This window comes from Poecilia mexicana, unplaced genomic scaffold (assembly GCF_051168715.1).
Source record: "Poecilia mexicana isolate PSO_F unplaced genomic scaffold, ASM5116871v1 scaffold_6, whole genome shotgun sequence".
Lineage (NCBI taxonomy): Eukaryota > Metazoa > Chordata > Actinopteri > Cyprinodontiformes > Poeciliidae > Poecilia > Poecilia mexicana.
In genome coordinates this window covers 9,889,226-9,904,056 of record NW_028263375.1, presented here as the reverse complement: position 1 = coordinate 9,904,056, position 14,831 = coordinate 9,889,226, and the positions used below count along the sequence as shown (strand labels likewise).

The 14,831-nt window shown below is 37.0% G+C and overlaps 1 protein-coding gene across 3 annotated transcripts; it reads left to right on the top strand.

The window, feature by feature from the left end:
• The first annotated feature begins 1,748 nt into the window (after positions 1-1,748).
• On the top strand, positions 1,749-14,437 carry LOC106919343 (transcription factor 12-like). 3 transcript variants are annotated; one of them, XM_014989619.2, is made up of 12 exons: positions 1,814-1,928; positions 5,304-5,394; positions 6,553-6,695; positions 6,774-6,897; positions 8,743-8,813; positions 9,164-9,260; positions 9,350-9,423; positions 10,190-10,360; positions 11,920-12,034; positions 12,119-12,275; positions 13,143-13,372; positions 14,039-14,437. In XM_014989619.2, exons 1-12 carry the CDS (start codon positions 1,860-1,862, stop codon positions 14,179-14,181), a joined length of 1,485 nt encoding a protein of 494 aa, XP_014845105.2. In that variant the 5' UTR covers positions 1,814-1,859; the 3' UTR covers positions 14,182-14,437. The 3 variants fall into 3 exon arrangements, with proteins under 3 accessions (XP_087862337.1, XP_087862336.1, XP_014845105.2); XM_088006211.1 differs by having other exon boundaries at positions 1,749-1,928; positions 6,553-6,897; positions 11,920-12,019; XM_088006210.1 differs by having other exon boundaries at positions 1,749-1,928; positions 6,553-6,897.
• Positions 14,438-14,831: the final 394 nt, after the last annotated feature.

Here is a 14,831-nt window from a genome sequence, read left to right as displayed (position 1 = left end):
TACAATATGCAAGAAAAAAAAATCTGCCCTCACATAGTTAAAGAGCCACATTTCTCTATTATTTTACTCACAATATCAAGTTAAAATAAATACTTATTTTACTTTAGAATAATTTAAATTCTTGTTTCAAACTGCAGAAAGAAAATTTCTGATCTGATGATGAATTTTATTAAACATCCCAATGAATTCAGCTCAAACATTTAGTGAGATCAGGACATTATCCTCAAGCTTTGCTGACTGAGAATTGCATTAAAATGAACATTTTCCTTAATAAAACACCAGAGTCAGATCAACGTAACGCACTTCCATCTCAGGAGACAGAAACATGCTGCTAAGCATTCTGGGAAATAATTCCCACTGCTAAATGTGGCTCAAATGTTTTACAGTGTTTACTCAAAATTTGTTTGATTTTGTAACACAGGAGAGGTAGACCTTTAATGACCTCTGGAAACAGTTACTAATATCTTTACATTGATAACACCACAAACAAAAATATTTTCACGCACAAATGTTTGACACCAATTTTGTTTGATTTGAAGAAATCAAATTAAACAGTATTGGTGTCAGATGTTTTTTCAGGTATGTTCTTTTTCAGGTAGACGTGTTAAGAAAGGCTTCAGGTCATACTTCTCCGAAAAAGAAAAATAAAGCAAAGCAAAAAGTGAGCAAGAATAAAAAAATATGTAATGTTTCATGAACCACTTGAATTTCTCACTGACGAAATGGTTTCAAAGACATCCTGGCAAATAATGGCGTTCTTGCATTTTTGCACTATTTTATTTTCAGTTCAAGTGTTAACAGCACATAAAAATATTTTAGTATTACAGCACTCAGCTGCATTAGAGTCTCTTTACTGAAGAGTCGGTACTGTCGTTTGGAACAGACTTTGTTTTTGTCCCAGCAGGAATCATTTGATTGGATTCTTGTGAGGTTTCTGTAAAACACCAAGCGGTGCCAGGACCGGGTGCCATACTGTAGCTCTATGCATTGAGCCAACTCCACCTTTCCAGCCCCCTCTCTCATATAGAAGGCATGCTTAATGCAAGACACACATGAAATTGTGCTTTTTGTTAATGTTGTTTGCATATGTTTTGGTTAAAAATGATACGTGTGGTGGATTTGACCTCATATGGGAAGGACGACTCTGTTTAGGAGATGCTGCAGACGGTCACCCAGACAGACCAAATAACCTCCAAACCCAGCTCTCCATGCCACACGTGCCTGCAAATTAAGACCTGGCTCTATTTGTGAATGTAGGTCAGACAAGGCTGTAGTATCTAGTGTTTACTGGAAACCTCTACCTGTCTAACAGGAGATTATCTTGGTGGCGTCATCACTGCTTGTTGGTCCAGAGGAGGGATTTCTAGCCTTGTGTGTGTTCAACTTTACACTTATGCGAGATGACATGAAAACAGGATGATATCTGAGCAATAAGGATCTCCCATCGGTACAATTTATTTTTTGGGGTTATTTATTCATACGTTGATTGGGAATCCCCTAGTAATTTTGGTTTTCATGTGAATTTATTAATGTTTTTTATGCTTACAAAACCCAATGGCACCACAAATTGTAAAATAACGAGTTCTTTGTGTAATACTTTTCCACTTTTAAGCAGAAAAGCTCATAAATGATGTAACATTTTAAAGCAAAAGCATCATGTCTTGGCCACCCCCTCTGTGCCGGATGAAATGGTCCAGCCCTGATTTGCATAAGTTGTCTGCGGGTTGCTGCACGACCAGCAGGGGTGGGTTAGGGGAAGGAGTGTGTGTGGACGACACACCACACACATGAGTAAAGAGGTGGACAGAGGAGCTGTGTGTGGAGAGCGCTGAGAGTCTCGTTGTGATCCAGACAGAGTTATGTACTGTGCTCATCCTGCCTCTGGGACAGCCAACAACTCACTGATGTACTGCTACAACATGAAGCCAGTGAGTATCTTCATATTTTATCCACCATAAATTAGGTTGGGCATGGTTTGTTTGTGTGTTTGCTGCATTCTCAGCTGTCCTGTTAGTTCATTTCTTGAGTTTCGCTTCATGAATCAACATCAGATTTGAATGCATTTAGTGGAAACTTGATTAAAACATTTTATGCCAGTTGAAAGTTGTTGGAGGAATGTCAGATTTTTGGGGATGTTCTTTTCTTTAAACAGGATATTTGATAATGACTGGTGTGTGTTTTGAGGTCCAGAGGGAGAAAGCTTTGTCTTTCAGATGAGTCAGTGCTGTAATGAGATGTGAACTTGGCTTAAAGTTGTCATAAAGTTGCAACATTAGGAATTACATTTTCTTGAACCCTTTCAGCTCCAGAGTAATCCTGTTGGGATACACCAGTCAGGTTTCTCTTTGCTGACAATGAAATTCCAGTTTTAACTGATTCAGATTATTTTCCTTCTCAGGATTAAAATATAAAACAGGTTTCATAATAGATTTTCTCCTGAATCCAGCAGAAAATGACAATAAAATTATCCCAATTTATGCATCAAAATCTCTTTCTGATTTTTACAAACTACAAAAAAGTGCAACATTGGTTGATATAATTTTTTATACTTTGATGCATTTAATGATAAAAAAAATCACAGATCAAATCAGAAAAAACAGAACACAACCTACCCGACATGCTATAACTTTAAATTCACTTTTACTTCTTGTTCTAGGCCGACAAATAGGCTTGTTTTTAAAATGCTTGAGTGAGACTTCCTGTTTGCTCTGTGCAATCCAGTCAAGCCTGGCAGCAGAAAAACATCTTGACATGAAGCAGATTGCCTCTATTTCTATTTGATTTAACCCCGCTACGTTGGAGCAGTCCCTGCACCGCTGCAACCATTATCAAAGGCAGCTTTGATCTCGGAGAGACTAACCACATCCAGACATCGTGGATCACAGAGGCAGAAAATTGGTTGCATGTGGCCGGAGTTGGCCACGGTGGAGCGAGGCATGGGCCTTGAATAGCAAGTTGATGTTTCACTTATCTCACATCTTGATGCTCTCTCTGTGTGTGTGTTTACAACGCTGCTCTTCTTGGAGAACTATATACATAACCCTGCCCTAAAAAGCTTTCCGTTAATAGAAAATAATGATTTATTGCTTTTGAATTTCTTCTTGGACTGGAGTAAAAAAAAAAAAAAAAAAAAAAAAAGTGCATTATCATTTTGTGATCTGATGATTGATAGCTCCTAAATCAATGCTATGCTAAAAGAGGGTGCCTTGGCGATGGCCCCTCTCCATCGGGGGCCAGAGAGGGCGTGCTGGGGCGGGGGTGTGACCATTATTAACGGGTCGCCTGCTATGCTGATGGTAAGGAGGACAATTGGCTTTATCCTCTGCCATATGCTGCCCGTGGCGGCTCAGACGGGCCGAGTGTCGACAGGGGCTCTTCTGTTTGGCCAAGCCCACAATCACCATGGGACTCTTGCCAGCCAGGGTCACGGCTCTGTGCGTGCACACGCGTGTGTGCGTGGTTTGTCTAAATGTGCGAGCCTTGCACAAGCGTACTCAAGAGAATCTCTAATAGCCTGCTTTACAGAACTTGTCGTCCGGGTAACTGACACCCCATTGATGCAGCGCAGGGAGGTTTATTTTCATTTCCTGGGGCACATCAAAGCGACGGAGGGAAGTGCAGGTGCAGCCGAGCCTCTTGGTGGTTTTGGGCAAGGCCATGCGCCTCTCTGTGGGTTTCTGTGTCTGCGTGAGTGCAGGGCATGCTTTAATCTGAAATTTATTTGCCTTTCAGAATATTTGTTTTCCATTTTGTGTTATCTTGAGCACAAATCATCAATCGATCAGTCAGTCAAAGCGCTTTACAACATAATAACACAAAAACACAAAGTCACAGAAGTAGATATGCACCAACTGGAGTTTTCTGGTCAATCATCGATTAACAATTTTTAAAAAGCCTGACCTGCCAATTCCAATTTTGGCCGATACCTTTTTTTTTTTTTTTTTCCAAAAATGTCGCTAAACATAGCCAGAAAGTTGGTAAGTTGGCAACAGTGGGATGACAATTGTTAGCTGCAAACGTGCAGACATGACCTGGTGGGCCGGTCTGTCAGTCAAACCTCTGCAGAGCAGAAGAGGACAGAGGCTGATTTTTAAACATTTGCTGAGCTAAATAAGATCAGCTTCATATGTAGGTATTGGCCCATCACCAATCTCCCAGAATTAAGAAAATCAGTGCAAACCAACAAAAAACACACAGTCAACAAGCATTAGATTTTATCAAGTGCCATCGTTCCACATCAAACTGTTGATTATTGTTTCATTTATAATGTCTCCAAACCAACTCATTCAGGAAGGCTTTAATCTAAATTTAAAGGAACCATGACAATTGAAATTCAGTTTTATGTTTTTGGGGATCTGAGTCGCAGCCGGACCTGATCATGATTAGCGCAGGGATTTCTCCTGGTGAACGGTTCCCAAATCCGGATGAGGAGGTGCATGGATCTGCAGATTATGGATTACCACCATGGCTCCAAGTGTGCATCCGCACTCTGTTTTGTTTTCATTGCATTTTTACTTCAGATTGCTCCCATGCAAGCTACAAATTCACTGTGATTAAATTGAGAACTCACTGACAACGTAAAGGAGAAATATGAGAACACATGAAAAACAAAAATGCCATTTTGAAGACTTTGGGATTCCAGAGAACCAGGGTCAGAGTTTTATCCACAAATGTAGACAACATGTATGTGACCTTGCATGAGAGCTGATCCCAAAGAGGCCAGAAAAATATTTTTTATTTAACCAGGTAAGTTAAATAAAAGTTTTCATAAACAAGCTGTTCAGAAAACATTAAAACATCATACAACTTAAAAACAAACAGCAGAAAACAACAGAATATCATAAAACAGAGTAAAAAAAAACTGCAGGCTTATTCATCTGCAGACCTTATGCTCACTTTTTGTTTGCTTTTTGTGATGGTGTTGTGATTTGGCTCTATAAATTTAACCAAATTGCTAATGATTGAGCTTCCAGGACCAAAAATCACACAAATATCCAGGAATCCTGAAGGAAAATGTCTGGATATCTGTGACACTGAGATCAAGTGGATTTTAGTTATGCATAATGATCCAAAGCACACCTGCAAATCCACATCTGAAATAATCCAAACGAAACTCTGACTAAGATGATGTGGCATGACTTTAAACATGTAAATGTGAGAAAAAAATAATATAAGACATTTTTTCTGTATTAATGTGTTAATTTTGTCAACATGCTAACTGGAATTAGCTTTACAGCCCAACTTCCTGCACCAGAAAGTAGGAAAATGATCAGTTCATAAGGTGGTTTTAATTGTTTTTTCAGGTTTATGGGCAGCCTCCCAGCTCTGATGGCAACTCAACTTCACACTCGTCAAGCAAAGTCCCCAGCAATGTGTTTGCAAGCACCTTCTTTGGTGAGTTCAAGCCCAGCAAAACCTCGAAACACTCATTATCCAACAATAACAATCAAATGCTTCTTGAAGTATCATGCTTCTTGTAGGTTTTGTAGCAGGTCATAACATATGACCACCATTGATCCTCTTGTCCAACCTCCTTGTTTACTTTTACATAGAATTAGATATAAAATGAGAAGATGAGGCTAATTTGCCACACTGGATGCAAGATAAATATGAGGAAAGTAAATTCGTTATTAAATATTAAAAACTAATCAGTAAATGATACTTTATTGATACCACACCATTTCAAAAACAAGAAATCTTACAAAGTATGTTTGTCTTGTCTGTCTCGTTCAGTGAAAATATCATAATACACTTGAAATAAGACAAAACTTACTTACAAATAATTTTTCCAGCAAGATATAGGAGCTTGTTTCAAGTCAATAAAATGCTAATATTTTTTTCACTCAAAACATGGGAGACATGTTTTGTTATAAGTGAAATACCTCCCAGTTTTTAATCAATATTAAGGAATTAATAACTTTGAAAACGCTTCAATATATTGCTGAGAAATTACTTTTAAATTCAAGTGTATTAAAAGATTGGTGAGATTTTGTGTTTTTGCAATGTGTGAGACAAAAATGGTCAAAAAGAAGCTGACACACACAAAAAGTATAATTAAAATGAAAAAGAACAACAAAAGAAAAAAAGAACAAAAACAGGGATTAAATAAAATAAACTGGGAACAATGAACATAGAAAAGAAAACACTTAAAACCTAATAGCAAGGGAAGATTTAAATGTTTGTGACAAAAAGTACTACAATCAGGTCAGAATATGAAACTGGCTAAAATTGTTTAATAAATAAAACACAAATAGAAAACTAAAACAAATAATAAATAAGTTTAGTTATTACGCTGCACTGTATGAGTATGTTTTCCTTTGTTGCTATTAATATCATCGACCATGAATACATTATTCACCCCGGTGTAAAAGAGATATATGAAATGAGCAGCATAGCTACCAAACATGCCCTGTGCTGTTTAATTGAGACAGTAAAACTTAGTTATTGCATGTAATTTCTTTGCACCGGGGTCCAGTCTTCTGCTTTATAACTTGACTGGCAGTTCAAGACACCTCAGCAGTTCAGGCGATAAAACATGATTCTTTATTTTAGAGGGGATGAGCAATTCTCCGGACATCTGGAGCGCCGTAAACGGGCTGAACCAGCAGGGCTATGAAGGTGCGCTGGGGGCCTCGGCGGGCCACCAAGCACAGCTGGGGAGCTACAGCAGCCTGCAGCCGGCCCACGGTAACCTGGTGAGTTTTCCTTCATCAGCCCTGGTGAATGTTGATACAAAAACTCTTGTTTTTAAAACGCGTTTGCTTTCTGCTCAGGATTTCTCTCCTCATTCGGTGCTGGCGGCTGAAATGAACAGAGGTTTACCGCCGATGTCCACCTTTCACCGCAACAACACGGCGTCCCGCTCTCCCTCTGACAGCCACTCCGAGAATCCAGCAGGTGAGGAAAATAAAAAGAAGAGCTTACTTTTACTTTTTGTTGCATGCTGCAATATATATATTGCACATATATATATATATATATATATATATATATATATATATATATATATATATATATGTATATGTATATGTGTGTGTGTGTGTATTCTAGTGCAAATGTCTTGGTACACTTGAAATAAGAAAAGCTAACTTAGAAATTTAGGAGATTTGGCTGGAAAAACTATATATCACGTGTGCACACAAGATATTGACCCTTTGAAACTACGTCACTTATAGGCGCCATGATGGACGTCGGACGTGAGAATTGGGAGTGACTGAAGTTATTTTCCAAAGTTGTTTTTGCCAGTGTATTCATGGCTTCTACTTTTTCGAGTCAAGCTAATTTATCTGAACGTAACACACCTGGTTGGGGCTCTAATATTTTCTAATACGGCGGTATTTACAAAAGTTGGATACAGCTAGCTTAGAAACCGACCCATTCCTCTTCCCTCCTGACTTGTTGATCAAATTACCGACTTTGTCTGAATTCACACCACATGATTTATCACTATGTCATAAACGGCGTTTCCCTTTACACTGGAGAAGCATTAAAAACGAACAAAAGCCGATACACTAACCAGTTGTTTTCCATACATGCTAGGCTACATGACGGTGCGACAGTGTTTCCATGGTTACCAACGGTTAGACGCGAACTTTCTCCATAATGCGATGTTTGATATCTTTCTAATCACACTTATTTATAAAGTATATGGACGTTAGTCTTCTTACCTTGTAAAAGGCGTTCGCTACAAATCCGCCATTACACCGAGGGTTAACCGTCACGGCTGCTCTCCACTTCCCATCTTTTCCCACTAAAAGTTATGACTTTTGGTTTCTATTATTCTCTGCTAGTGCAGCCGACCGCCCAGCACCCTACTACCATTTTAAAGTCAAATCAACTTAATAAAGCGATATTAGGTTATCACATGTGCGTTTTTTTGACAGGCTTTACAACAGGAACGAATTGGTTGATTTTCACGTGACATGGCGGAGTGGCGGTCAGAGTGACGTCACTTTCAAAGGGTCAAGGGTCAATTATTGACTCAATTTGAGTCAATATTTATTAAAAAAAATCACCTCAAACATGGGGAAAATATTTTGTTATTAATTTAAAAATCTGCTAGTTTTTATTAGTATTAAAGATTTTTTAACTTCATAAAAGCACATAAAGTGCAAATTTTAATTATTTTATATTGGTGGAATTTCTAATAGTTTTTATTTATTGTTTGACCTCATTTTCAAAAATGGAAACGAGGGATTTTTGATTATTGTAATGGCATCTGTGAATATGCCATTTGCCTAAGTATATAATAAGATCAATAATATAGTATTCTGTTTTTTTAGCTATTGGGTTGTCAGTGAAGCTAAATAGTAGAACTTCAATAAAAGTCAAAATCAAAATGCAAATAATTTTCCAGAACTGTGTAGAGAAAGGATAAAACCAAAATAAATAAAAAAATATTTTCTGGGTTTTTTTTTTTACAGAAAGAGCAAATCACATTTATATCTTTGTTGAAATGTTGTAAAAATGATTTTGGATAAAGAAGAACCTGAGAATCATTTTAATTGATACTACTTTTTACTTTATTAATTATCATGTATCTGGTTGGTGAAGTCCAAATCTTATTCCTGTTAAGGTTTAAACATTCTTATGTGTGAAAAAGATAGTTTTTTGTGTGTATATGTACATGTTCTTTGTTTTTTTTTGTTTTGTTTTTTTTTTCGTTTTTTTAATTGATTTATTTGAAGTAAAGAAAGCACATATTTCTATATATTGACATAATGTCACAATAAACGTGTTTAGTCTCAGGAAGCCAAGTGAATGTGTCAGGAGCGTCACAGACAGGCGACACCCTGGGAAAAGCTTTGGCCTCTGTAAGTACGAACCACCTCACTCTCATTAAAGCTACTTATCTGTGCTCTGTAATGTTCAAAAGGGTCAGGTCAGAGTATAAAACCAAACCTTGGGGTCCCACACCTATAATTCATAACTTCCTGTGGGGCGACAGAAGAGCGCCATGCATTAAAGGAGGGTTACAGTCGTGTATCGGGACGTTTTATTGGCTGCAGTGCGGTAAAATGACAGGAATGGATGAGTTTAGTTCAGGTTACGAGGAAGCTCCAGGGGATGTGGCAGCAGCTGTTAAAGCTTACACAGAAATGACAAGTTGTGCTTTTAAAATGATCCATGCTCTGGTTCCTCTGCTGCTCCTTCTCTCTGTCAGATTTATTCCCCCGATCACACGAGCAGCAGCTTCCCCTCCAGCTCCTCCACACCAGTGAGATCTCCTTCCCCGCTCCCAAACGCAGCCGAATCTACAGGTAGGAAAGAAAAATTATCATTATTTATTAGAGTTTTGCGTTTTCGTACAGAATATCATAATTTTTCTTATGGTTTTCTTTCTTTTTAGGGAACAACTTGTGGCCCCGCAGTTCAGTTCAGCCACCGGTGTCACCACACTTTGAGTCCTCACTCATATCACTGGTAAAGATCTGGATCTTTTTTTTATTAATTCTCTGTGTCACATTGCAAATTTTACAAAGCATATTTGGTCTTGTTTCTAGTGCAAATAATAAAAACCTAACTTATGAGATATAAGATCTTGTTCTAAGTCAATAATTCTTGAATATTGATAAAAAGTTAGTAGTTACATCGGCAGTTTATTGTAACAAACTCTTTATTTTCTCTTTTAAAAATAGGAACCTAATTGTTTATTAGATTCTAATAATGTATATAAAGGCTTAAGTGATTAAATAAAAAAATCTACAGAATGTGAAATTTAGTAGAACAGATAATACTAAAATAAATCCTGCATTTTTGGAAAAAAGCTAAAAATTGGATTTCCCAAAACATGAAAAATAAATTTGATGTCTGGAGCATGAACTAAAAATGAAGAGTCCACTGCACTGAACCAGTTGAAAACCTCATGGTTATTCCACCAAATATTGATTTCTGAGTTAAAACATCAGTATTGCTGTTCCTAAATGAATATAAACTTGTTTTCTTTGCATTATTTGAGGTCTGAAAGCACTGCATCTTTTTAGTTATTTTCACCATTTCTCATTTTCTGCGAATAAATACTAAATTTTTGCTTGAAAGTTCAGAGACACGTTGTCAGTATTTCATAGAATAAAACAATCTTCATTTTAACATACCTATAAAGAGTAAAACTGATCATTTTAAGCGGTCTCTGAATTTTTCCCAAAGTTTATATTAAACTGAAGGTTTCCATGTCTGTTGATGGTTTTAGTCTCAGGTGGAGGACCGGCTGGACAGATTGGACGACGTCATCCACGTCCTGAGGAACCACGCCGTGGGCCCCACTTCCTGTCTGCCCAGCGACATCCACAGCTTACTGGGCCAGTCCCACCACAGCCACCCAGCCAGCGCCGCACCGCTCACCTGTCACACTCCAGCAATGGTTAACAAACATTACTTCAAAGTATCAAAATGGTGTAAAAATGTTGTTTTGTGTGTAATTCTGCATTGTTCAGCCCGTCGTCTTTCAGCAGATGATGGGATTTTACTCCAGCTGGAATGAAAGTCCACCATGTTCACGGGGAAAGGATATTTAGTCTAATCCTTTGGGGGAGGGCATATTAAATTCTCCCACTATCCTTTTTTTTAATGATGTGTCAGATAGAAGTGGATCATCCTGAAGAGAATTGGGGGGAATTTAAATGTTGTGCAGTAGTTTTAGGAGGAGGATTATGCTTGTCTGGAATTGAATTATTTGTGGAGCAGAGGATCTGTTTGGGATTTTCAGTAACACTTTATTTGAAGGGGTGTGCATCAGACTGGCATGACGTAAACATGAAGAAGTCTTCATGAACGTCTACAGCTGTTATCATGTAGTGTCATTCAGTAAATAAGGACACTTTTAATGCAAAGTTGCACTGAAACCTGCATTAATAGTCCAGTAAAAGTGTAAACCTAGCTTTATTCAGTCAGTAATGACATAATAAAAGCAAATTTCCATTAAAACTTGCATTGAAATTGTCAACTTTGCATTATTTGATTAATAATGACATTTTTAATGCAGTTTGATTAAAATTTGCAATAAAAGTCAATTAAAAGCATAAACTTTCAATTTTCCAGTCAATAATGACACTTTTAATGCAAATTATATTAATACTTACATTAAAAGTCTATTTAAAGAGCAGACTTTGCATTATTCAGTCAATAATGACATTTTTAAAGAAATTTCCATTATAAAACTTGAGTTTAAAAGTGTAAACTTTGCATTATTTGGTTAACAATGACACTATAAAATCAAATTTTCTTTAAAAACGGCAATAAAAGTCCATTAAAAGTGTAAACTTTGCATTATTTGATCAACAATGACGCTATAAAATCAAATTTTCTTTAAAAACGGCGATAAAAGTCCATTAAAAGTGTAAACTTTGCATTATTTGATCAACAATGACACTATAAAATCTCATTTTCTTTAAAAATGTTAATAAAAGTCCATTAAAATTTTAAACTTTGCATTATTCAGTCAATAACGACTCTAAATTCACAGCCATATTTAACGCTGCGGCAAATAGTTTACTTTTGGATTCATCCGACTAGATCACGTCCCAAACATCATTCATTTCCTTCCACTTCCTAACTACCCACTAGTTTATCACTAGAAAAACACAAAATCTTACAAAGTATTTTTACTCTAGTTTTGAGTACAAATATCTTAGTGCACTTGAAATGAGACAAAACTAACTTACAAGTAATTTTTCACCAAGAAACAGGAGCTTGTTGTTAATGTCTTGTTTAACTGACAGTTGTAAATAGTATTTTTTTATTAATTTTAATAAAAAAAACTGTAATGAAATACTCTGTAGCTTAGCTAACATGACAAAATGCATTGAAAAAGTTCAATGCAAAGTAGTGTTTGTGTCTCAAGAGAAAAACTGTTGAAGTTCATCATTTACAGAGGGAATCTGACTCATGTCTGACTCGTCTTGCTCTTTGTGGCTCCTGAAGGTCGAAGGCGTCTCCATGAACAACAATCACTCAGCCTTCCAGAGCCGAGCACAAAATGGCCACCCGTATCCGCCCAGACAGAGGAACACATTCTTACAAGGTGCAGGAGGAGGAGGTAGTTATTCCCCTCCTCTTACCAGCGTTTTTCTCGTTTTTTATTAATATTGTTTTATTGCAATATATGTTTGATTTTGCACAGGCAGCGGCTTGGGTGTTCAGAGTAACCTGGAGTTAAAGATGGAAACCAGGGAAGGGGAGGAGATGATGCACACCAACCACGACCACGGCTCAGGCAGCCCGAGGTCCGACGAGGAGAGTGAACACAAAACACACGGAGAGAACAGCGCGCAGAACAGGTAACAGCTGAGAGTAAAATAAATTTATTATCATGCATTAAAAACAATCATCCAGTCTATTATATTTGCACCGACAGTTAGACCACATGCTGGAGGGCAGGAGAGTCTAAACTTTTTGTCATAAGCTACAAAAACAAAAAATCTTACCAAGTAATTTTTATACTTTTTAACTGAAATAAGACTAATCTAACTTACAAGTAACTTTTCAGTAAGATATAGGAGCTTGTTTTAAGTACATAATTCCTTAATATTGATGAAAAAGTACTGGCTAGAAATGATGATAAACTTAAAAAGTAAAAAATAAAGTCAGGATTAGTAGGAGTGCCAATAATTGAGTCTTCTAATATTTTTTTAAATGGGATTTTTTTCTCCAACTAAAGTCAAAGTCAAGATTAGATTTTTTAAAATAAAATCTCCAGTTTGAGATGCTGCTGCTGCAATAAGAGATTTGTTAATTTTGAAGGTTTTTACACACTGTTAGGTGTTTTACTTTATAAGAGGTAAAACATTTTTTAATTTTTATGTTAAATACAAAAATGACAGAGGTTCTCTTAAAATAAATTAAAACAGCAAATATTCTTTTATTATTCACACCAAACATCTGTTTTCTGTTTTCAAGCAGAATAGACAATAATGAATAACAAACATTCAAATTATATTTTTAATAGATGTCTAGTGGTTGTTGAATTAGCATAAGCTTGTTTAAAATTAATCAAAAAAATAAAACCGTGTTATCAAAGTGACCAGAAGAGGGCAGAGAAAACCAAATAATAACTGAACACTGTCGTCTCTTTTCACCTTTTGTATTTTTGTTTAACCTGCAAACATTTCCCTTCTCACATGCGTGCCGTGTGTTTTTCGTTGCAGCATCCACGAGGACGAGGACCTGAGCCCAGAGCAGAAGGCCGAGCGCGAGCGAGAGCGCAGGATGGCCAACAACGCCAGAGAGCGTCTGCGTGTGCGGGACATCAACGAGGCCTTCAAGGAGCTGGGCCACATGTGTCAGCTGCACCTGAAGAGCGAGAAGCCGCAGACCAAACTGCTGGTTCTGCACCAGGCTGTGGCTGTGATCCTGAGTCTGGAGCAGCAGGTCAGAGGTCAGTGCAAGAGCGGAGCAGGAATGTACTGTAAGTGATTGGGGGATGTCTGAGAGACCAATGGTAGTATATTACTTCATTTTTTTTAAAATTATAACAGACATTGAATTAAATCTTTACACAGTCAGAAAAAGGTGGTTTACAGATATTGTAGTGCACTTGGTTAATTTTGTTCTATCATGCAGTGCCATAGTTTTATTAAGTTTCTTGAAATTATTTTTAAGTATTACTATATAGGTGCAACATCACAGCTTCTTTTTAAAGAACTATTTTTATACACGGTTTATCGTTTTTAGTTATTTTACATTTTAGATTGTTTTTCATTGTGAGTTGTAAACTGCAATTTGCTATTTTGCCCTTTGCTGCTGTGATGCATGTATTTCCCCTTGGCTAGCATGAATTGCCCTCTATCTAGCTAGCTACGTAGCTATCTAGCTATCTACCTAGCTACCTAGGTAGCTAGATATCTATCAATCTAGCTATCAATCTATCTAGCTACATAGCTACATAGCTAGCCAGCTAAGTAGCTAGCTAGATGTCTGTCTGAAAAGAGTTTAATTGGACTTTTTGACTTCGATAACTTTTGACAACATTAGGTTCTAAACTGTGAAACCTGAGTTCAGTATCTCCATTTTTACATTTACTGTCTTTGTATCCGTTCTGCAGAGAGAAACCTGAACCCGAAGGCTGCATGTCTGCGGAGAAGAGAAGAAGAGAAGGCCTCCAGCATCATGTCAGATCCACAGTCTGTACATCTCGCTTTCCATCCGAGCCTGACGGACCCGTCGAACCCCATGGGTCACCTCTGAGGACCTGATACAGACAACTCAAAGTCTCACTTAAAGCATTTCATTCATTTACATCAACGATCAGTTTAAATCACTGTACAAACTGATGCAACGACTTTCAAAAGTGTTCCTACCCCTTGAACTTTTTACACATTTTGTCACATTACATCCACGGGCTGCAATGGGTTTTGTTGAAGTTTTATCGTAGTTGTGATTTGGAGGGAAGATGACATAGTTTTAAATATTTTATACAGATAAAAATTAGTATTCAGCCCCCGATGGTCAATAAGATCTTTTGGGCACAACAAAAGACTAAAATTTTTGCCCATTCTTCTTTGCAAAATAGTTCAAGGAAATTGGGGCCTTTATAAAAGCATACCATACTTTTAAAATTATTATTTGTAATATATATATATATATATATATATATATATATATATATATATAAAATCCACTACTTGTTGCTCAATATCAAGAAAATCCCAATTAACAATGTTAATGTTTGTTACTGTAACATGACAAAATGTAGAGGATTTTCAGGGAGGATGAACATTTTTGCAAGGCACTGTACATGCACGATATTTGATTAACAGCCAACACTTTGGGATAAACTTTCACAATACAGTTAAATGATTTGTAATTGCTGCGTTTTGGACGAATCAGTTCAAATT

Coding starts and splice junctions, on each gene's coding strand:
- LOC106919343 (XM_088006210.1), top strand. CDS start 1,860: ATGTACTGTGCTCATCCTGCCTCTGGGACAGCCAACAACTCACTGATG. Junction 9,261..9,349: donor AAACGCAGCCGAATCTACAG/GTAGGAAAGAAA, acceptor CTTTCTTTTTAG/GGAACAACTTGTGGCCCCGC. Junction 10,361..11,919: donor CCTGTCACACTCCAGCAATG/GTTAACAAACAT, acceptor TGGCTCCTGAAG/GTCGAAGGCGTCTCCATGAA.